At 34.8% G+C, this 24613-nt stretch overlaps 1 protein-coding gene across 8 annotated transcripts in view; it reads left to right on the top strand.

Moving 5' to 3' along the window:
- Rbm39 (RNA binding motif protein 39) overlaps positions 1 to 23696 on the top strand; it is a 32111-nt gene extending 8415 nt beyond the window's left edge. For 5 of the 8 annotated variants that reach the window (XM_076851772.2, XM_077109194.1, XM_077109193.1 and 2 more), the window contains 13 exons: positions 2109 to 2174; positions 2272 to 2325; positions 5769 to 5886; positions 6969 to 7121; positions 10614 to 10751; positions 12343 to 12408; positions 14369 to 14573; positions 14827 to 14904; positions 18379 to 18429; positions 20863 to 20944; positions 21946 to 22051; positions 22567 to 22645; positions 22741 to 23696. In XM_076851772.2, the coding sequence (XP_076707887.1) occupies positions 2109 to 2174; positions 2272 to 2325; positions 5769 to 5886; positions 6969 to 7121; positions 10614 to 10751; positions 12343 to 12408; positions 14369 to 14573; positions 14827 to 14904; positions 18379 to 18429; positions 20863 to 20944; positions 21946 to 22051; positions 22567 to 22645; positions 22741 to 22841 (1297 nt within the window). In that variant the 3' untranslated portion in view covers positions 22842 to 23696. The remainder of the gene's footprint in view (positions 1 to 2108; positions 2175 to 2271; positions 2326 to 5768; positions 5887 to 6968; positions 7122 to 10613; positions 10752 to 12342; positions 12409 to 14368; positions 14574 to 14826; positions 14905 to 18378; positions 18430 to 20862; positions 20945 to 21945; positions 22052 to 22566; positions 22646 to 22740) is intronic. The other 3 variants (XM_076851773.2, XM_076851775.2, XM_076851774.2) reach the window with 3 other exon arrangements.
- Positions 23697 to 24613: the final 917 nt, after the last annotated feature.

The following is a 24613-nucleotide window of genomic DNA, read 5'->3' as shown; positions in this document are numbered from 1 at the left end:
TAAATCACTACAGGATATTTGATGTGGTTAAACAAGTCGGAAGGAAGTTAAAAGATACCTGTATTAACTTTGGAAAGACAATTCTAAGAATGAATTGAAACTACTAGTAATCCTTAATGCTTTGATGTTATTTCCTATTTAATCACAGTTATAAACTATATGGGATATACATACTTTCAGTTTTAAATTTTGAATGATTGAGAATAGAATTCAGAGAGACCTGAAACAGTCCTGGTTCTTTTGAAAGATACTTAGCTCTCTTTTTTTCTTGTCTTTTAAGAAGGAACTAACTTGGAGTAAGCTGATAATGAGTAATAAATGAGATAGTAATGTAAAATTACTTAAGAGTACTTTCTGGAATTATGGAATGTTTTGATATTGAAGGCACTTGGAGTTAGTAGCAGATTGCTGATTGTGGATCTTTTCATGTTTAATGAATTGAACTACCTGTTTTCTAGGTTTCTCCAACATGCCTTTTTAATATAATTTTTCACTATCTGAAAATGAACCACAAAGCTATTTTAATTCTAAATGCTGTATTAAAATTCTTTGCTTTTTGTCCAGTTCCTCAAGTTATTGTATTACTAAAATGGGAATATATAACATCATTTTGCCAGAATGAACCAAATGGAAGTAGTTACCTTCAACTGTTTCTAATTTGAATGCATATTTAATTTCTGCTTATAATCCTGATCTTAATGGTTTAAAATTTAAATTTAAAATTTGTTTCCAGTTTCAGGTGATTTTTAACTATGGAGGCTATCATGGAGATTGATTCAGAATTAAAGGGAAAGGAAGTAGTGTATAGATTCTTTCTTGAATTTTAATTTATCCTGAAAATGTATATTCAATTATCATTTGTCTGAATTGGAAAGAACCTTTCTCATTATAAAAGAATTGTATTTGGAAGTGCTTGGTTATTATAAGTAGAAGTTTTCATGAAAACTAAACCAAACGTGTTTCGTGGCCTCTTTGTTTTTTAATGTATATATTTTTAGTTTTAGTTGGACATAATATCTTTATTTTATTTGTTTTTAGGTGGTGCTGAGGATTGAACCCAGCACCTCACACATGCTAGGCAAGCGCTCTACCGCTGAGCCACAATCCAGCCCCTCATGGGCTCATTTAATTTTGCTACTCTGGAGTAGGATAGCAGGATGAGCACTAAAGTACATATATCCAACTGGTCCCTATAAGTTAGCTTCTTGTTTACAAGGCACAAAAGTTACCAATTTTATAAAAGTCACCTAATATCTGTTCCAAAATACTTTTTTAATTCATGAAATTCTCAGATTTTCTGAAGAGTTGCCATCACACAATTTTTATGGAATATTTTGTTACAGAGAAATGAAGTACAATGCACTAAAGTGTGCCTTTTGCTGTGTAAGATTATTGCATAGATAAAATTCTAGTGACTATGTAAGGAATTTTTCCCTTTTTAGCTGGGTGTGATGGCACATACCTGTAATCCCAGTGACTCAGGAGGCTGAAACAGGAGTATTGCAAGTTCAAGGTCAGCCTCAGTACTTTAAGCCAGCCTCCTGAGCAATTTAGTGAGACCCTGTCTCAAAAAAGGCTGGCGCTATTGCTCAGGGGCAAAATGCCATTGGGTTCAATTCCCATTTTTGAAAAGTTGTTGAAACAAAAAAAACTTCTATATGTTGTATATGTAAAACTTTCATATGTGCTCTCAAGAAAGTATCTACAAATGGATTCTTGGGATCTGCACACAAAATAGTTTAAGTTACTGCTGGTGTGAGGAAAGTTCAGAGGGATCTACTTTTATATGTGTGGTTTTCAAGTCTCAGGAATATATTCATATATATTTTGGAAAGTATATGTGAATGGGTGCAAACATTTTCAGAATCTTAAATATTTGAGGCTGTAACCTATGGTCTTGGCACCTCAAAGTGGTCCAGGATGGATAAATATAAGGGCAAGCATGCCTGGGAAAGAGTTAAGCTTTTTCGAAGTCTTTTTGTTTCCTCTTCATACATGAGGTGGAAAACAAGCAGCCTAACAATGTAAAACTTGCTGGAGAGCGCATGAATGCGATCTTAGCAAGACCCTAAACCTGTAACTAGTGTAATTTTGTGTTTCCTTTTTAGCTCCGGACCAAAATTTAACAGTGCCATCCGAGGAAAGATTGGGTTGCCTCATAGCATCAAATTAAGGTTTTTAAACATACTTCTGAATTGTTTAAATTGTTTTTCAAGGAACTTCTGTGATTTACATGTTTGGAGTAACTTCTGAAACTTTTTAACTTTGCAGCAGACGACGTTCCCGAAGCAAAAGTCCATTCAGAAAAGACAAGAGTCCTGTGAGGTAGCTGTTGTCCCTTTTTTTCCCCCCCCTTCTTTTAAACTTAGCTTTATATGGGTTTTGCCAAAATGAGAAAAGGGGTGGGGGAAAAACACTTTTGCAGTTCATGTGACTTCTGAATTTAACCCCAATAATTTGGATCACGTTATATATGTTGTTTTCTTTAGTAGTATCAATACCTTGAAGTCAATGTGAATTGTCATGTGAGTTTTCAATAGCTTTCATTTTAATTTCGTTTATTTAAAAAGAGCGAAATACTATTATGATGTGTAGATAATTTATTTGAGTTAACAGAATTTTCAGTAGCTAAAGAAAGGCTCAAAAGACTTGACCAATTTTTGTTATTAGTAAATAAAGAAAAAGTCAAAGTAGTTGTGTAACAAGTTTTAAATAGCTCTACTTTTTATAATTTTTTTTGTTATGAATGGATCTTTATTTTATTTGCTTATTTACATGTGGTACTAGGAATTGAACACAGAGCCTCACACGTAGGAGGCAAGTGCTCTTGTGCTGAGTTACAACTCCATCCCCAGTAGCTCTACTTTTCTGAATTAGGGCTGGGGATATAGCTCAGTTGGTAGAGTGCTTTCCTTGCATACATAAGGCCCTGTGTTCAATCCCAGGCTATTCTTATGCTCAGATTCTCAAAGCTTTACATGGATTATTTGTCTCCTAAATAAAAGTCCTGTCAAGTATGTCATTTAAAAAAAAAATATTTATTTTTATGTGGTGTTGAGAATCAAACCCAGTATGCGAGGCAAGCACTGCACCACTGAGTTACAGCCCCAGCCCCCGCCCCCAAGTATCATTTTTTTTTTAAAGAGAGAGAGAAAGAATTTTTGTTTTTTTAATATTTATTTTTTAGTTTTCGGCGGACACAACATCTTTGTTTGTATGTGGTGCTGAGGATCGAACCCGGGCCGCACGCATGCCAGGCAAGCGCGCTACCGCTTGAGCCACATCCCCAGCCCCCAAGTATCATTTTTGTTCAAGGAAAATTTTTCTGTATAATAGCTTTTTTTTTTTTTTTTTTTTGGTACCAGGGATTGAACTGGGGAACTTAACCACTGCGCCACGTCCCCAGCCCTTTATTACATCATATTTAGAGACAGGGCTCACTTAGTTGCTTAGTGCTTCACTGTTGTTGAGGCTGGCTTTGAACTTATGATTCTCTTGCCCCATACTGGGATTATAGGAGTACACCACTGCACCTGGCTGTGGTAGCATTCGTTCCTTTCATTTCTAACTTATCTTTAAAAAAAAGGAGTATTTTTTTTATTATTCTTTTTTTTTTTTTTTTTTTTTAGGTGGACACAATATCTTTATTTTTATTTTTATGTGGTGCTGAGAACAGAACCCAGGCATGCCAGGCGAGCATGCTACCACTTGAGCCACATCCCCAGCCCTGGGGAGTATTATTTTTTAATATATATATTTTGGTTATAAATGGACACAATGCCTTTATCTATCTACCTATCTATCTGTTTATTTATTTGTTTATTTTAACGTGGTGCTGAGGATCTAATCCGATGCCTCACATGTTCTAGGCAAGCACTCTACCATTGAACCACAACCCCAGTCCTAAAAAAGGAGTATTGTTTAAACTTTGAGTTGATTGTTTGTTTTTGTGTATTATAGTTACACTGCAGAATTTAGGATTTGGTAAAGATCTTAATGATTCTTAAATTTTCTTTCTAATAAAACATTTGTTTACTTGTTTTTGTTGTTAGTGGACCTTTATTCGTGCTGAGATGTGAACCCAGTGCATTACACATGCTAGACAGGTTCTTTACCACTGAGCCAAAACCCCAGCTTGTAGGCTTATATCTTTAAGGATTAAGTGAGGACCTAGGTACTTTGGAACAGAAATATTCTTTTGGGGGACAGGGTGTATGACTGAGTCACATCCCTAGCCCTATTTTGGATTTTAGAGTTGCAAAGTGCCTCTCTCAGTTTTATAGGATGGCTTTCAACACATGATCCTCCTGTCTTAGCTTTCCAAGCCACTGGGATGACAGACTTGTTGTTGTGTGCCTGCCCAGAGATATTCTTTTTAAAAAATATTTTTTAGTTGTATGTGGACACTTATTTATATGCAGTGCCGAGAATCAAACCAAGTGCCTCACACTTGCTAGGCAAGTGGTCTACCACAAAACCACAAACCTAGCACCCAGAGAAGATCTTAATAGATATTTATCTGTTGTGCTTTTGTTTTTTTTCTATTGAGCATTTAGAAGTATGTTCTGTATTTGTCTTTTTCTTATTGATACTTGTTAAAGTAATTTCCTTTTTTAATTAAAAAAAATTAAATATACTTGTAGATGGACAGAATGCCTTTATTTAATATATTATGTGGTGCTGAGGATCAAACCCAGTGCCTTACACATGCTAGGCAAGTGCTCTGCCATTGATGTGTAGCCCTGGCCGATTTTTAGCTTTTGATTTAGTTATGATTACTGTTTCTGTGGTCTTCAATTATTTAAAAAAATCATGATTCATATGCTAAACTTGTTGAGTTTTTTTTTTTTTAATATTTTAATATTTATTTTTTAGTTTTTGGCGGTACAACGTCTTTGTTTTTTTGTATGTGGTGCTGAGGATCCAACCCTCGATCGAACCCAGGCCGCACGCATGCCAGGCGAGCGCGCTACCACTTGAGCCACATCCCCAGCCCGTACTTGTTGAGTTTTATAAGCTTAATATAATTAAATTATACACATCTAGCTTATTTTTGTAAAATAAACTAGCTTTCCTTACGTGAAGTACTTTTTATCATTTGTGGTTTTATTATTTTTGTCTTTATCATTTTTTATTTTTAAACAATTTAATGGCCTTATGGTTTTGTTGTGGGGAAACATCCACTATACAGATTTTGCATGTCTGGTACTTGTGGTCAGGGTTTGTATTACTGTCATTAAACTGTTAAGTTGTCTGAGTTACCTTTAATATTGTAGAGAAATGACTACTTTGAACATTGTAAGTTAAGTGGAGATCTGTCCTGATAGAATGTCCTGATTAGAAGATACATTTAGTGGGCTGAGGAGTGGCTCAAGCGGTAGCGTGCTCGCCTGGCATGAATGCTGTCCGGGTTCGATCCTCTCAGCACCACATACAAACAAAGATGTTGTGTCCACCAGAAAAACTAAAAAATAAATATTAAAATTCATTCGTTCTCTTTCTCTCTCTCCCTCTCCCTCTCTCCCTCTCCCCCTCTCCCTCACTCCCTCTTACAAAAAAAAAGATTTAGTCAGTTATTATTCTGTTGAAGGAATTGAGTCACATGGAAATGAATTACAGACATTGTGTATAACAAAATTTAGTAAATATGGACTTGGACATAGGTATTAATTTTGATAAAAAGTTTATTCTGCTTACTGAAAATATACTTTTAAAAATTACTTGAAAAGAACAAGTTATAAAGTTAATTCTGTGTTCTTTATTCTTAGGGAACCTATTGATAATCTAACTCCTGAGGAAAGAGATGCCAGGACAGTTTTCTGCATGCAGTTGGCAGCAAGAATTCGACCAAGAGATTTGGAAGAGTTTTTCTCCACAGTAGGAAAGGTAACAACCTTTTTAGGGAGGTCAAGTAGTAGGTGGAAATTGGAGTGCTTTAAAAATTAGTATTATGGCAGGTAAAATGGAGAAAACATATATTCTCCAAGTTTTTCATGAGATTTATTTTTGTTATCCTGCCCATAAATAACTTTTTCCATATCTGTAAGTTGTGGTGTTAGAGTTAATGTAATTGCCCTTTCATCAAAATGCTTAAATAGTGCTGGGTCATCAAGATATGTGAAACTCTGGTTTTTTTTTATTTAAGAGAGAGAATTTTTTAATTTTCAGTGGACACAACATCTTTATTTTATTTTTATGTGGTGCTGAGGGTCGAACCCAGCGCCCTTTCATGCCAGGCGAGCGTGTTACCGCTTGAGCCACATCCTCAGCCTCTGGTCTTTTGAATTTGCTAAGAGTCTTGCAGAGTTGCTGAGGCTGACTTTGTTTGAACATGGAGTTTTCTTGCTTCAGTGTCTGCACACCTTGTGATTAAACCTGTGCACCACTGTGCCTTCTGAGAAAATGTTTTGATTCCCAGTCAGTGAGAAAAGTGAAAAAACGGAGGGGTTAGCTGAATGGAGGTTACTTGGAGTCATAGTCACTTGGGAGGCCAGCCTGGCAAAATAACAAGCCCCTTCTGGAAAAATAAAAAAAAAAGAGGAAAGAAAGAAAGAGATTAAGGGTTGATATGAGTATTAGAGACCATCCTTAGTATGCATGAAGTCTTGGGTTTGCTCCTCAACACAAAGAAAAAAAAAAAAAATAGAAGGCCAATAATCCTTGAAATTTATCGCTATTTTTGTGTCTCTGTGCATGTTGCAGTTTGAAGTCAGGGAACTTTATTTCTTCATACTTTGTTCCATCATCAATGCACCTTGTTTTCTGAATACATATTTTACATTCCTGTGTTATGTGGTACTGGGGGTCAAACAAAAGGCTGACAAAGTAATAGACAAAGTGTTGTACCACTGAGTTGTCCTAAACCTATTCATGTAATTTGTGCCTGCTTTTGAAATAATTATATTCATATAGGTCACAGGGCATCATTGCACAAGCAGAATTGTATTAAATGTGTATTTTCTTTTCAGGTTCGAGATGTGAGGATGATTTCTGATAGAAATTCAAGACGTTCCAAAGGGATTGCCTATGTGGAGTTTGTCGATGTGAGCTCAGTGCCTCTAGCAATAGGATTAACTGGCCAGCGAGTTTTAGGAGTGCCCATCATAGTACAGGCATCACAGGTAATTTTTTTTCTTAAGAATTGAGTTACTGGTACTGGAAGCCTCCTAAATCTTGCTGAAATGATATTGTGTCCTGATGAGGTTTTATATACATTAATTATCACATTACCTTGAGTCAGATGATATTAGGTTGCTTTATTGAAACGTTGTTGTGACTACTGTGTTTTACTGTGTTCTTAACACCATATTGGTGCCACACACCTGTAATCCCTGTGAATCGAGAGGCTGAATCAAGAGGATCACCAGTTCATAGTCATATTCAGCAGTTCAGCGAGGCCAAAAGAAAGTTGACAAGACCTTGTCTCAATAAAATGGTCTGGGAAGTGATTCAATGGTAGAGTGCCTTTTGTTTAAATACCTACTAACCCCCTAATAAATAAATAAATGCACCTTAATCTAAGTTATAAACATTGATTTCGTTAAAGGCTGGGCGCCGTGGTGCAAACCTGAAATCTCAGCAGCGTCAGAAACTTGGATTAGTATTTTAGCAACACTCTGTCAAAATGAATAGGGGTGGGAATATTGCGCAGTTTTAAGCATCCCTGTGCCTGATAGTTTGTACAAGAAAAAAAAAAAGACCTGAACTGAATGTATTTTCTCAAGAATGTATTTTCTGGCTAGACTCTTGTGGCACATTCCTGTAATCCCAGTAATTTGGAAGGCTGAGGCAGGAGGATTTCAAGTTCAAAGCCAGCCTCAGCAAAAACAAGAGAGCTAGGCAACTCAGTGAGATCCTGTCTCTAAATAAAATACAAAATAGGGCTGTGGATACGACTCAGTTTAATTCCCTGCTCCTGCAAAAAGTTAGTACTTTTGGGGCCCAGGAGTGCTGAAGGTTACTTGTAATCCCTGCAGCTCAGGAGGATCACCAGGTAAAGCCATCCTCAGCAACTTACCCAGATCTTGTTTCTAAATACAATTTAAAAATGGGCTGGCAATGTTGTTCAGTATTTAAGTGCCCTTGGGTTCAATCCCTGGTACAAAAAAGATTAATGAATGTTTTCTTTTCAATGGTATGATTTTTATTTAAAGAATTTTAAAAAAATTTTAGCTGTATAAGGACCTTTACTTAATTTATATATGATACTGAGAAACCCAGTGCCTCACATGCTAGGTAAGAGCTCTACCACTGAGACACAAACCAGCCCTAAAAAAGTTTTTAGTTGTGATGGACACAGCACCCTTATCCATTTATTTATTTATTTATTTTTATGTGGTGCTGAAGATCAAACCCAGTACCTCAACACATTCTAGGCAAGTGGTCTGCCACTGAGTTACAGCCCCAGCCCTAAAAAAAAAAAAAAAAAAAATTAAGTAATGTCTTTACTGGTGGCTGGGTTGCTCACACCAGTGAGGTCTGAAGGGAAAAAGAAAAAGAATCTTCTATCATTAAATAGTAATATACTTTTACTGTGAAAATACATACTCATGCAATTTTTTTTTTTTTTTTTTGAATAGAGTAGTTTGAAACCATTGGTTACAAGATTCTTTTGAACATAAGGCTTTTTGGGGGGTGGGGTATTTGGGATAGAATGTGGTAACACATTATCTCTGAACTACAGACCAGCCAATCCCCTTTCCCCCTTTTGTGAGACTCACTAAGGACTTAACCCTTCACTAAGTTGCTGAACATGGGATCTTCCCACCTTAGCTTCCCAGGTTACTGGGATTATAGATGTGTACCCTTGTTCCAGATTAGGTAAGATGTTAAAATCTCATTTGAAGTATTTTTGTTTAATATTCAGTTTATGATTTATTGATATCTCATAGTATTTGAGTATTGCTTTGTGGAAATGAATTTACATTCATATTTTAGTTATTTTGTACACAGAAAATCAGGATGCCTAAATCTATTGATTATGTATTTTGAAACTATCCTTAGGATTCAGTATATACGAAATAAGCAACCATTTTCTGTTGCTAGTCAGCTTTTTTTTGGTGGTGGGCTGAACTGGGGTTTGAACTAAGGGACACTCCACTACCGAGACACCTCCCCAGCCCTTTTTTGTATTTATAGAGAGGATTTCACTGAGTTGCTTAGCAACCCCCTTTTTCAAGACTTGGCTTTGAACTCTATGATTCTCCTGCCTCCGCCTCCTGCAGCTTTTTCTTTTCATGGCCAATCTTTTTCTCTTTTAATCCTAAATGTCTGAATCAGGCTCACTTTTTTTTCAGCTGAGCTGCATCCCAGTACTGTCTCTGTGTGTGTGTGTGTGTTTTGAATAACTTTATGTAGTTCTGATGATCCACTTTGGTGCCTCACACGTGCTAAGCATTTGGTCTACCACTAAGCCGGAAAACCAGTCCTTCTAAGCACCATTTGAGACAGACTTAAGTTAATCACTAAGTTGGTTAAGTTGGTCTTGAGCTCATTTATCCATTTTGAGCTCAGTTATCAGCCTCCTGAATCACCTAAAGTTGTTTGCTTTTCAGTTACTGAAATACATTCATTACTCCATAAGTCTTCAGTTCTTCAAAATTACATGATGCTTTTTAAGTTGCGTACAAACTTGATAGAGTATGTCATGTCTACTGTTAACTGCTAAACTGTAGGTATAGCCAAATTACTTGTTAGATTGCTTTTTACCGTTGTATTATATGTTCTTTTGTATTCTTGAATATTAATCCTGAGTAATGGTCTTTGTAAACTGGATAGGAAAATAATCATAGGTTGGACTGAGGCAATGGCTCAGTTGCAGAGAGCTTGCCTAGCATGTATGAGGCACTGTGTTCACTCCTTAGCACACCACGTTTTTTGAAAGGCATTCCGTCCATCTACAGTTACCAAAAAATTTAAAAAATAAATAATCCTAGCTCAAGTTATTTGTCAGAATGAATAAGAAGAAACCCAGTAACTGTATGTGAATAAAACTGTGACCTCTCATAAAGATACTAATTACTGAATGTACATACTAGTTTGTGACCAGACAAGATCCTTGTGTCAGAATGTAAAATATAGTTTTATGGTGGATTTAATTTTACATATGAAATGTGGATTTTGTGTATTTGTGTGTGTGGTGGGGCGCTGGGGATTGAACCCAGAGCCTTGTGTATGCAAGGCAAGCACTCTACCAACTGAGCTATATCTCCAGCCCCTTGCTTATGAAATATGGTATGAGCTTTATGTATGACTTGCATATACTTAAATTGATTTTATTATAAAACATACATTTCAGCTATTAAGCATTCAGTTCAATGCCATTACCACTATGTGTCATCAGAACGTTGCATAACATTGAGCAGAAAGTATATTCTTTACCCATAATTCTCTGTTCTCTTTCTTTAGTTTATGGTAATCTGTAAACTGCATTCTGTTTCTGATTTTTTTTCCTTCTAAAGTGATTTATAGGTTTTTTTTTTTTGTACCTTATTTACTTAGCATATTTGTGTCTCTAATCTTGGCTGTGGTTGTCATTGAGCATGTCACTGTTTGTTATGGATTTGTTCATATTAGCACTGTTTGTTATGGATTTGTTCATATTTTTCTTGTAGGCAGAAAAAAACAGAGCTGCAGCAATGGCAAACAATTTACAAAAGGGAAGTGCAGGACCTATGAGACTTTATGTGGGCTCATTACACTTTAACATAACTGAAGATATGCTTCGGGGAATCTTTGAGCCATTTGGAAGAGTAAGTACATCAATGGATGTTTTAGAAGTTCTTTACCCAAATGTAGTAAAGAACAGTTTCTGTATGTAGAATTTGTTATTCTAGGGAATCAATTTTTTTAAAAATCATTAAGGATAAATGGTTATGCTGTGCATTTTGAATTAGATCATATTTTGTTTTGGGAGGTTGTTCCCCATACTACAATTCTAGTGGTATGTGGAGAAGCTTCTCTACTACTAAGTTAAGTAATTAAATTATTCTGACAGAATCAATATCTTACAATGGACAAACACATGGGGGCGAGTATGTACTATGGATTGAACCCACAGGCTATCACAGCTATTTTTGCAACCCTTTTTATTTTTTTTATTTGTAATCTTTCTATGTTGCCAAGGCTGTTCTTGTATTTGTGCATTGCTGGGATTACAGGCATGCACCACCGCCCTTAGCCTAATATTAATCTTTGGGGGGATTGAACCAGGGTTTGAACTCAGGACATTCAACCATTGAGCCACATCCCCAGCCCTATTTTGTATTTTATTTAGAGATAGGGTGTCACTGAGTTTCTTAGATCTTAGCTATTGCTGAGGCTGGCTTTGAAATTGTGATCCTCTTGTTTGAGACTCCTTAGCCACTGGGCTTAGAGGCGTGCACCATGGCATCCAAATCAGTTATAAAAGGCTTGTTATTGTTGGGGGTGCTTTATTGGAAGTGTAGCAGTGCCACTATCAACGTGTACATTTTGCTCAGTTACCACAACACAAAAAGGTTGAAACCACCAACCAAAACACTAAATAATATAGGTATTATATTTGAATTTTTCTTTGCCTTTCTTTTTTAATATGGGCAGCTTTTAGGGACAGTTTAATTGTTATAATTGACAAACCATGAAGTTAACTTATTGTAAGTAAACAGGCTAATGATTTTTAGTATATTTGGTGTCCACTAATCACTATATTCAGTGTATAGCCTGTTGAAACTTTTTTTAAAAAATAAGTGTCTGTAGGCAGGCATGGTGGTGCATGGGTGTAATCCCAGTGCCTTGGGAGGCTCAGGTAGGAGGATCTCAAGTTCAAAGCCAGCCTCAGCAAAAGCAAGGTGCTAAGCAACTCAGTAAGACCTTATCTCTTAATAAAATACAAGAAAATTGCTGGGGGTTTATGGATCAGTGGTTGAGTTGTCCTGAGTTCAGTCTCTAGCCTTCCCCCATCCCTGATATGGAAAGGACATAGAATATTTATTTTGTTTCCAGCATCTGGTGTTATTTTAGAAAGGCCTTAAACTTTTTTTTTTCCCTGAATAAAAAGACAATTATTTTACTTGGCATTGGGAATCAAACCCAGGCTCTACAATTTGGAAGTTGTGTGCTGTGCCTATCACAACAATACTCCCAACTACTTAAGACAATCTTAATTTTATTTCCACCCTTCGGTGTATAACTTCTTGCTCAACGAATTTTCTAGAGCTGCTTTTTTTTTTTTTTTTTTTTTTCAATTAAGGGTTATGAGAAGTTTTCAGTTTTTTCTATTGGGAGGAGAATTTTTTGAATTGTCTATGTATACTATGCTTTTTTTCTATTGTTGACTTAAATAATTATGACATTTCTTTTTAGATTGAAAGTATCCAGCTCATGATGGATAGTGAAACAGGTCGCTCTAAGGGTTATGGATTTATTACAGTAAGTAATTGACATGTTAACATATGACTTTGAAATAAATAGCATAATGGAACTATATTCAGGTGATTCTCCCCCTCCAGGAATGTAGATTTAGTTACTGTTTTCAAATTGCTTAAATTTGGTAATAGTAGTCATTTTCTTTTCATGTTTTATTTACTTTTTTGACCACACCGGTAATCCCCAGGTCTCTTGCATGGTAGGCATGTATGTGCTCTTCCACTTATCACCAACCCTTTTTATTTCTTTGTATGTTACTACTTACTAAGTATACTAAATCTCATCATTAGGAGCTTTTCTACTATTATTATTATATCTGATTTTTTAAAATATGTGGTCAGTTTGCTTAGCCAGATCTTAATGAAAGCTGTTATATCATTCTGTTTCTCTTGTGTCACATTGTTACAATATCTTGTTTCACTTAAAATTCTTTTTAAAATGCATACATACCTAACAACCAAGCATATGTTTGCCTTATTACAAGTGATTGTGGCTAATCATGATAGCCCAGTTCTAATAGGATTATTAAGTGTTAGTTGGAGTAATGTAGAACAGATATGCTTCTACTTTTTCATGTGTGTGTAGGGTGCTGGGCGTATAACCAAGGGCCTCATACATGATGGCCAAATGCTCTACACTGAACTATATTCTTAGGTTAAAAGGGGGGGGCCAAGCTGGGCATGTGAGTCAGTTGTTATATGTCTCTGGGTTCAATCCCTGCTACCAAATAAATAAAATTCTTATGTCTGTTTTAGTCCAACTCTACCTTAATATATTTGTGAAAGGAGAAAAGCTATTTAGAAAATGTAGTACACCAGCATTGTGTTTCTTAATAACATCAGCATGGTTATCCTCTTTCATTTTTCAAAAAAAGGAGTTATAGCTGGGTGTGGCCCATGCCTATAATCCCAGTAGCATGAGAGGCTGAGTCAGGAGGAGTGTGAGTTCAAAGCCAGCCTCGGCAATACCGCCTTTAGCCTGATATTAATCTTTTTTTTGGGGGGGGGTACCGTACCAGGGTTTGAATAGGAGTTTTGTTAAGTGGATATATTTAGATTTTTTTCCTGTAATTTTTATCAGATTTGAGTATTGTATGCTAGGTAATAAAATATTCAGTAATTTAGAAATACAAGGATTATATTGAGTTTGGTCTGTAGAACCGTTTTTATTAGAAGACTTATATTTTACCAAATTATTCATGAACGTTCTATTGTTGTATAGTTATATATAAAATTAGATTATATAAATTATTTGCATGGCATATTTGTATTAAATGGTTGATATCTTTTCATTTAACTAGCATATACAATTATGATCTCAGTAAGCATAATTGTTATTTTCTAAAGGTAATTAAACCCTGGGATCACATCCATAGTCTTTATAGTGTTTGTTTGTTTGTTTTGGAGGCGTCCTGGGAATTATAGTATGCATCTTTATGCCTGGCAGAAATTTTTTTTTAATATTTATTTTTTTAGTTTTCGGCAGACATAATTTATTTTATTTGTATGTGGTGCTGCGTGCATGCAAGGCGAGCACACTACCGCTTGAGCCACATCCCCAGTCCCTGAAATTTTCTCATTGTGTTTTCCTTCATGAGTGGAAAAAAATCTTATCAACATTTTAAAAATAGGCTTGGGGATATACCTCAGTGATGAAGCACCCATGGGTTCAATTCATAGGGGTCAAAAAAATTTTAAAAAGCATTTTGGTTTTTGAAAAATTACTTTTCACATTTTGTTATTAATATCCCATATTGCCAACCCTAAAATAATATCTTTTCTTTCATTGAAATTATTTGTCAATAAATTCTGATTTTAATTTGTATAATTTTAAGGTCTGATCTGTTACTTAAATCTTGAAATCTATTTCCCTATCTACCTGGTAGTCATTATATTTTTAGGGTATGTGTATGTGTATAAATAAAATGTTGTGAATCTCCTCTCCTTTCCCTCCCCAATTGTAGTTTTCTGACTCAGAATGTGCCAAAAAGGCTTTGGAACAACTTAATGGATTTGAACTAGCAGGAAGGCCAATGAAAGTTGGTCATGTTACTGAACGTACTGATGCTTCTAGTGCTAGTTCGTTTTTGGATAGTGACGAACTGGAAAGGACTGGAATTGACTTGGGAACAACTGGTCGTCTCCAATTAATGGCAAGACTTGCTGAGGGTATGTTTCTCATGGTGTTTGTCATAATTTTTTACAGATGTACTGATGAAAAACTTTAGTTTTAGGTATTATACCTTTTCTTATTTCTGACTTAGGTGAAAGTGGTAATATGGATCCAGAAAACTTTGTTTCTCTTGTTCTTAGCATAGTAAACTAGAAGTGTTTGAGGACATTTAGAGAATGTGCCTCTGAATTTCTCTTCTTTCCTTCTGCCAAATTAAACGACTTACCTTGTAAATCTATTCTTTTACAGGTACAGGTTTGCAGATTCCACCAGCAGCCCAGCAGGCTTTACAAATGAGTGGCTCTTTGGCATTTGGTGCTGTGGCAGGTAGGAATTGAATCTTTTCTAATTTGAAATCATTTATTTTTTTCATCTAATTCGAAAATTTGCCAAATTTTTGCATTTAAAAGGACTAACTGAGAATTCAATTCATCAAGTACTTTTAGCATAAATTTCTAGAGTTCATGTAAGGAAGTATGCATTTTGGTTTGAATTGTGTCCACTAAACATTCACTTCTCAGGATATATTGGAAATCTATGCCCCAGGTTTTAGTGGGAATTAATATAAATTTAGATAGGTTAAAATATCACTCTTGATGAGATCACAAGTTGATATAATGAGGATGAAAACATTTCTTTTCAATAATGTTTGAGTTGTGAAAACAATAGATCCTTAAACTTCAAATAATTGCAAAAGTAACAGTGTATGAGATAATTGCTTTCTTAATATCATTAGGATTTTTATTTGGGGAATGACATTCTTGGAGAAATAAGAAAAAAACAGGAGAACTGACAGTTTTTTGCTTCATGGTTTTTGTTACAATACAAACCTTATCTTTTTAATGGAGAGCATTATTATTATTATTAAGGGAGGTGTGTTTTGTTATTTTGTTATTTGCTTTCCTGGTGGATAGCTAGAAGTGTTTGAGGACTTTGAGAATATGCCTTTGAATTTCTTTTGTTCCTCCTGCCCAATTAAATAACTTACCTTTTAACCTGATTTGTAGTTTGTCTCTAGTGTTTCTGATAATTATGCCACTGTATTCTTGGGTGGGGGTTGAGTGGCGTGGGATGGTGGTTGGTACCAGTTATTGAACTCAGGGTCACATGATCACTGAGCAATATCACTGCCCCATTTTGTATTTTATTTAGAGACAGGGTCTCACTGAGGTGCTTCACACCTTGCCATTGCTGAGGCTGGCTTACAACTTTCCATCCTCCATCTTCACCTTCCCAAGCGAGTTGGATTACAGGAATGTGCCGCTGTATTCTTTTTGAAAAATCATAACTATTGGGCCATTTTTGTATTTGATGCCTCTCTTAACTCTCTGTATTCCATTTGTTTAAGTGCATTATTATTTTTTACCTTTCAGATTATTACCAATTTAAAGGCTGGGGATATTATATAGCTCATTTGGTAGAGTGCTTGCCTCAAATGCATAAGGCCCTGGCTTCAGTCCTCAGCACCACAAAATAATAAATATTACCAATTTAATTTTGTATAGTGACTGAATGGTCATAGAACACCACTTGCTGTAAATGCATCTCTTTATGAAATATAACTTTTCTTAGGATTTGATAGGGTTTTTTTTTTTTTTTATTAAACCTGAAAACTATCCCCTTTTATTACTGTACATGTCATTCTTTGATAGTTTAGAAAATGTTTGTCAACTATATCCTAGATATTCTAGTAGATGATAGTAACAAAGATTTTGTGCCCTACCTTCATGGAATTTATAGTGATAATACGAGTCATACCCTGATTGTAAATTCCTATATAAATATTTTTAGCTGTTTTTTAAAGTAATTTTTGATGTTCCATAGTATGCTCACTATGACTATTTTTATTTTATTTTATTTTATTTTTGCAGTTTCCTGGGTGCATGCTTATGTTTTTGTTCGTTTGTTTTTCCTTTGTACTGGCATGTTTTCTTTTTCCTTTGTACTGAGAATTTAACTCAGGCATTCTTAATCATTGACTCACATCCTAAGTTCTGTTCTTATATTTTATTTAGAGATAGGCTCCTTTGCGTTGATGGTGGATTTGAATTTTTGATCCTTTTGAATCTACCTCCCAACCTGATGAGATTAAAGGTGTCCACTACTGCACTCCTGTGTAATTTATTATGTGGTTGGCTGATTTTTTCTGAGTTAATAAGTCTTAGCTGAATATTTCTAAACGGAATGTGTTTTTTTTTAAATATATATATTCTATTTTTTAGATATTTTTTAATATATATTTTAGTTGGTCACAGTACCTTTATTTTAACGTGATGCTGAGGAATGATCCAGAGCCTCCCACATGTTGGTGATTGCTTGACTGTTGAGCTACAAGCACATTCTGTGAAGAGTTTTTGTAAAGGTGGTTTTCATAAACCCTTCAAATGACCACATTGAAATTAAATTGATACATTTTTACTGTGATTGAGACTCTTATTCCTATATCTTTCAAAGTAGTTACTTTGAAACCAAGTTTGGATTATCATTATATTATTCATTATTTATTGTTGTAGTAGCTTAATAGTCCTAAAATAAAATACGATTATAAACCATGTTTTGTTTCCTAGTATGTCAGGAATCGCCTCAAAAATGATTTATTGAAAATGAGATTGATAAATACTGCATAGCATGGATTTCTAATATCTATGCGACAATTTGTGTTATTATTTAAGGTTTATTGACAGTATTCCTATGATCATGTATTCAAGTTCCTTCAACAAGCTCCAGTTAACATTTATTCAGCTCCCTGAGATGCCAATTTTGAGAACCTAGGACCCCAGGTATTATATATATCCCAGTATAATTTCGGCCACAGATCCCATAAGTTTGGCCTATGTTTCCCGGTCATTTCTATCTCTAGCAGGAACCTTCTATGGTAATAATGGGCCACAAAATTCAATCACATTTTAATGAAAATTACTATAGGAAACTTTCAGGTAATTTGTATATTTGTATTTTGTTTCTTTTTACCTTTAAGGTAGCTTTATAGCAATGTGACATTTTAATTAGGCAAACTTGTTGTCATTTACTTCCCAAGAGCTTTCTTGGGAAATGGTGATGCTTATGTGAAAAAATGTTTGTAAAATTCTGTGATGTATTTTCAATATGGCTAGATGTTTATATTTTCCAAGTATTTCATTGGTTATAATAAAATCCCATAGATTTCATTCCTCATAATAGTAGCTCATAGTAGGCTGGAAAACTGTTCACTTTAATCAATTTGTGATCATCTCTGCTACCCTTGACAATTAAGTATTAAATTGTCAAACACAGTCAGTATACATTCATGTTGTTGGAAGTGTCTTTTCCAAAATTGATGTTCTTGTTAGAGAAACATGAGATTATTGAATATGTTGACAACTTTCTGATTTATACTTTTGATGAGTTTACAGTTTTATTACCACCTTTTTAACGTTTTAGTCACTGATATAACAAAATATTATAATTTCCCAAGTACTTGGAATTGAATTCTCAAGATCAGGGTTTTTCACACATTATCTGACCGGTGTGCTCCCCTTTCCCCATTTCCCATTATTTCCAGCTAAGAGAGTAGTATAGTGGAACATATTTGAAGTATAGAAAGGTAGTTGGAGTAGGAAGAAAGGAATAAGTTTCCTAGTGCAAGAGGGAAAATAAAGGCCCCAAAGCCTTGTTAATGAGGAATGGGGAAGGAGGTTTTGCTGCCAGGTTTTACTAAGTTCATTTTAATAAACCCTGCTGTTATAGTCCTCTTTTATTAAAGCTTTCCTGACATTTACCCTGTTAGTTGAGGCTCTTCATTGTTCCTGCACTGAGCTGTAGAATTCTCTTTTGTTATAGATTTGCAAACACGACTTTCCCAACAGACTGAAGGTGAGTTGAACTGCTTATAATTATTATTTGTTGTTAAATTACAATTAAATGGAATAAGACATAGTTGCATGACTTTTAACTTTCTTATTAATATTTTTAGCCTTGGGCTGAGAGTATAGTCCTATGGTAGACTGCTGACCTAGCATGCCAGCAGTATATTCTCAGCACCACCAAAAAAAAATTCAACCTCTTATTTTTATGTGTTTTGAGTGTTAATGGAACTTTTATAGATTTCAGAAAACAAAATATTCTGTTAATTGTTATTTAGTAGAATAGTCTTTCAAAACATGAAAGATGATTTTAAAGAATGGTATTCTGATGTCATTCATTTGTGTAAGCCCATATAAAGTCATGAGTGGTCTTTTTTGATCTAAATTGCATGTATATTGAAAATATTGTATACTCTCTCTTTTTTTCTTTTGTAATTGTCAAGTTAATCTGCCAAATGGCAGGCAAGAACATTTTGTGGTTTAAATTTAGTATCTTTTCATAGGAATATCCTATTGTTTTATAAAATCCTATTCAAGAAAAAAATAATAGGATTTTATATGAATAATATCTATTGTGTTCCTTGATAGTTTAAAATTAAACACATACTTTTAATTTTTCCTGCAAATGAGATGTACTTGGTGTTCTTTAACAGATTTTTAAAAGGTAGAATAGAGTATTGTCCTATTCTTTCATTGGATTCTTCATGTGATGTAGTTTGAGCCATAATGTTTCTATAGTATATGCTCTTAATATTTTTGTTTTCACATTGTATTTGTGAAAGCAGAAAACGCTGGTCTCTGTCAATTGTTGAAGACCTTCTGGTTGTTCCAAATATACTTGAAAATATTTTAAGCTACTCATATTGTTCTTCAGTTTTTCTTAAAGCTTAGAGATTTTTTGGAGGTTTGTTATTGAGGTTGAACTGGAACTACTGAGCCCAAGTGATCCTCTTAGATCAGATAGCCAAGTAGCTCAGATTACATTCTTGCACTACTGTGCCTGATTATATCTTCAATGTTTTTATCTTTCCCCAGTGGAATTTGACACAGTTATTGTAGGATTTTTGTAATACAAAGTTTATGGAAGAAAGCAGTGTTTGTTGAAGGAAATGTAAACAGACAAAGATTTTTTATTTAAAATGCAGCTTAATGTGCTGCATATATAGCTCAGTGGCAATGTCTGTGCCTGCCTAATAATTGCCAAACCCTGGGTTTAATCTCCAGTTTTGTAAAAACAAAACAAAAAATAAACAAAATATTCCTTTACAAAAGGATAACAGTTGTTCTTGTAAGGAAAATTCTACCAGAAACAATCATTCTTTTATAATATATTTTATGCCTAGCACTACCTTTATTTAGTGGTATATTTCTAATACTTCCTCAGGTGATTGTTCATTTTAATTACCATAATTTCTTAATGAATTGTTCTGTCCTTAGCTTTGTTTGTTTTTATGCATTGGAATGAAATTTGGTCAGATAATATGATTACGGTGAGTTCTGTAACTGCTACTGATAATTTTGTAAATCACACAAGCAAATATTTTGGAATGTGTTAACTTCAGATTTCAAATATGTATTTTAATTTGAATATTAGTGTTCCTTTTAAAATTTTAGAAATGGATATTGCAGATATGCCGCTCATTTTCGTGTTTTTTATATTATAAAAGTATACTTGTTTAATTCAATAGGATTTATTTTCATTGGATATTAAGTGCCTTATTTTATGCATTTTATTTTTGAAGTCTAATTTTATTAAGGTTTTGTATTTCAAAGAAAGTATGTTAGAAAGTTGTAGATTTCATTGGCATTTCAAAGGGTTTTATTTTTTATGTGGGTATAAAATGCAGCAATTCTGCAGAAACAGTATTTTATTTATCATCTTCCTTGATTTATTTATATTGAGATTCCATTTTTTTGAGTTGATTTAGATCACACAGAAAGTTTAATTTTCCCTGTAAACATAATACTGCCAAGTTGAGCATGGTTGCATGCCTGTAAACCCAGGTACTTGGGAGGCAAAAGCAGGAAGACCACAAAATTTGCTCATACAAATTGCAGAATGTCTGTTTGTAGGTCGCCTGTTTTTTGGCACCTAAAGTAAAGGATAGTGTCCTTCTGTGTTTGTTCCCTAAGGAAGGATTCACCCAACCACAGATTGAAGAAAATATTTGGGTGAAAACATTGCATGTGTATTAAACATTGTCATTATTCTCTAAGCAATGTAAAAAAAATTACATTTTATTAAGCATTATAATTAATCTGGTGATAATTTGTGACTGTAGTTGTAGATTAGTGCGGTAACTATAGAGTGAGTGACATCCTTAAACATTGGGATAAGCATTTATTTTATTTATCAGGGATATTCTCATGCATTTTCCATGAAAGTAATTTGTCTCTTTGGTTTTTTTTTTTTTTTTTTTTTCTCCATTTTTTTGTGTTTTAGCTTCAGCTTTAGCTGCAGCTGCCTCTGTTCAGCCACTTGCAACACAGTGTTTCCAACTCTCTAACATGTTTAACCCTCAAACGTAAGTATGCTTTGATCAAGTTTCAAAGAGTGTTCTTTGAGGGCTAGGATAAAGCTCAGTTGGTAGGGTGATTGCCTCCCTGGGTTCAATCCCCAGCACAGCCTCCCCCCAAAAAAATGTTCTTTGAAAACTGTAATATTCAGTTTATAAGGTAGCATATAGGATATTTTCATTATTCTAAATTGAAAAAGTACAAAATTTTTAAATATTATAAATTTTAGGTATTTTTTGTGTAGTCCTTTTATAATGGTTACATTTGTAAGATTAGGATAAATTAAAACTATGGAGATTTTCCCTATGTTTTTCTAAATGATTTTATACTTTGCATTTCCATTCGGGATTTACTTCTATCATCAGTTTACCCTCTCACTAGCTTTTAACTTTGAAATTTAAGTTTTCAGTGTCTATTGATTTATTAATTTAATTTATTTATTTAATTTAAAGTGTCTATTGATGGATGCAGGGCATGAAATAGCAAATTTCTTTCTTGGAGATGCTAGGGTTTAAAACCCATGGACTCCTGCACTCCAGTCAACCACTGTACCACCAAGCTATACACAGAGCCCTCTTAATTTTGACAGCAAGTTCTTGCTAAATTGCTGAGGTTGGGCCAGAACTTGGGATCCTCTTGCCTCAGCCTCCTCAATTGCTGACATTAATTTATTTTTCAGTTGTAGATGGACACAATAACTTTATTTATTCTTATGTGGTACTGAGGATAGAGTACCACATAGAGCCTTGAATGTGATAGGGGAGTGCTCCGTGGCTAAGCCATAACCTTAGCCCCTCTGTTCATTTGTCATTCCAGCCCTTTTTGTTTTATTTTGACAAAGGGTGTTGCTAAGTCACTGAGGGCCTCACTGAATTGCTGAGGCTGGCTTTCAACTTGCGATCCTTCTTTCTTTCTCAACCTCCTAAATCACTGGATGACAGGCATGTGCCAGTGTGTCTGGATTCTTATGTTCTCCAAATATCTAATATAACTTAATACTTTGTTTCAGAGAAGAAGAAGTTGGATGGGATACAGAGATCAAGGATGATGTGATTGAAGAATGTAATAAACATGGTGGAGTCATTCATATTTACGTTGACAAGAATTCTGCTCAGGTATTTCTATCTCTAAAAAAGTATTTTATGGCCACTCTCTTTGATTACAATGGTTATTTATGAAAAGAGCTTTAACATCATGACCAAATATGCCCTCCAATATAATCAAAACATTGACCAGAGTCTTTTTTTTTTTTTTTTGATTGTTCGAAACATTACAAAGCTCTTGACGTATCATATTTCATACATTAGATTCAAGTGGGTTATGAACTCCCATTTTTACCCCAATTGACTGAGTCTTATTATAAATCAGTTACTGGTGATATTAAGAGCCTGCCATGAAATCCTCATATCTTGAGTCATTTCTAGCTTTCGGATCAGAGTCAAAGATATTATAGGGCAAAATTCAGGAAAATTTGAGATATGCATATTAGCCTTTGTAATAAGTTATTTAATACATTTTATGGTTATCAAATAAAATATTGGGTTTTTCTGTAGGTACCTTGAATAAATCTGTGCAGGTCCAAATTGTTTATAGGGATGTCTTTACCTTTGTGTTATTGTTTACATTTTAGGGCAATGTGTATGTGAAGTGCCCCTCAATTGCTGCAGCTATTGCTGCTGTCAATGCGTTGCATGGCAGGTGGTTTGCTGGTGAGTTTCATTTTCATTCTGAGGGATTGTTAGTTTGTAAAACTTAAGTGAATATGCTTAAACAAATATCTTTTTTTTTTTTTTTTCCCCATCAGGTAAAATGATAACAGCAGCCTATGTACCTCTTCCAACTTACCACAACCTCTTCCCTGATTCTATGACAGCAACACAACTACTGGTTCCAAGTAGACGATGAAGGAAGATATAGTCCCTTATGTACATAGCTTTTTTTTTTCTTGAGAATTCATCTTGAGTTATCTTTTATTTAGATAAAAATAAAGAGGCAAGGGTCTACTGTCATTTGTATACAATTCCTGTTACCTTGAAAAAATAAAAATGTTAACAGGAATGAAGTGTGCTCATTCTCCCTAACTAGCAAATCCCACTGTATACAAAGCTGTTCTCGTTCTGCCTTTTAAAATGTTCATGTAGAATATTACATTAAGGATCTATAGAAATAGCTCTAGGGGAACAAGTGTGCTTTCTGTACAAAGGCAGACAGGTATGTAATGATGTTTTTAATGTTTCAGAAGCCTAACTTTTTACACAGGTTACATTTCACATTTCACTAATGTTGGTATTTTACTCATGGTTTTGCAGAGGTTTCTGGAATACACATTTAGTGTATGGGGATTCAAGCCAGGTAAAGGGCTGTTTGGCTAGCATCTCATCTTGCATTTTGATCATTTGGCAAGAAAGGGAGATTTCAAAATTATATTTCTTGATGGTATCTTTTCAATTAATGTATCTGTAAAAGTTCCTTTGTAAATATTATGTGTTTTGGTGTGTCTTAAGATTCCAAACAAAATGATCACTGCATTTCCTGAAAGAGTCTGGTAAGGCAAAGAAGTCTCAGCAAGAAATAGGAAATGCAGAAATAGGTTTTGTCTGGTTGCATATAATCTTTGCTCTTTTTAAGCTCTGTGAGCTCTGAAATATATTTTTGGGTTACTTCAGTGTGTTTGACAAGACAGCTTGATATTTCTATCAAACAAATGACTTTCATATTGCAACAATCTTTGTAAGAACCACTCAAATAAAATTCTCTTAAAAAGGCCATAAGAAATCTTTATTTTTCAAGTATTGTAAAGTCATAGAATCTGAAGAATAGGGTAAAAGCTTGTTTGACTTCTAGTGGTGAAATGATTCTTCATGTGTAGTCTGGGGAAATTCGTACCCTTATACAGTCCCTGTCAGTTCCTTCACAGCATCATTACTCTAGCCTAGCATTGTACTTTTTAAGTCCATGTATCCAAATAGAGAAAATGAAGCAAGTTTACTGAGTCCTTCTCAACCTGGTTGGTTTTTATGTTGTCTATTGTCTGGCCATCTTGGCGGACAAATCTTCACTGTACTATTTGAGGAAAAAATTCAAATCAATAGCACGTTCCAGTGTTTTAGGTGCAGGGACACATTCTTTCAATATATTTTTTTCTCCCAAAGAATCTCCTGATACCATAGTAGGACACATTAACTTTTATTCCATTCATTTTTATGTGGTGCTGAGGATTGAAGCCAGGGCCCCTCATGTGTTAGTCGAGTGTTCTACTGCTGAGCCACAACCCCAGCCCCTCCTGAAGTTTTACTCCCATTTCTATACCATGTCCTATAAGATTTTTCAAAGTTGTCCATCGGTGAACCACAGAAAAATTCAGTTGAGCATAACTGTAACGTTATGCTCAACTGAACAGTAACATATGCTCAGTAACATAACTGGGCAGTTGAGCATAACTGTATGCTCAGTAACATAACTGGGCAGTTGAGCATAACTGTAACCATACCTACTCAGGAGGCTCAGGCCGAAGGACCACAGATTTGAAGCTACCTGGACAACTTCTCAAAATTCAAGAAAAGAGTTGGTGTGTGGTAGAACACTTGTAATTTCAGTGATTGGGAGAGGCAGAACTGCAAGTTCCAGGCCAGGTATTTAGAGTTGGTCTCACTGAATTGGCTAGCACCTTGGCATTG

The sequence above is a fragment of the Callospermophilus lateralis genome, chromosome 3, assembly GCF_048772815.1.
Source record: "Callospermophilus lateralis isolate mCalLat2 chromosome 3, mCalLat2.hap1, whole genome shotgun sequence".
Classification (NCBI taxonomy): domain Eukaryota; kingdom Metazoa; phylum Chordata; class Mammalia; order Rodentia; family Sciuridae; genus Callospermophilus; species Callospermophilus lateralis.
This window is presented reverse-complemented; position numbering and strand designations above follow the sequence as displayed.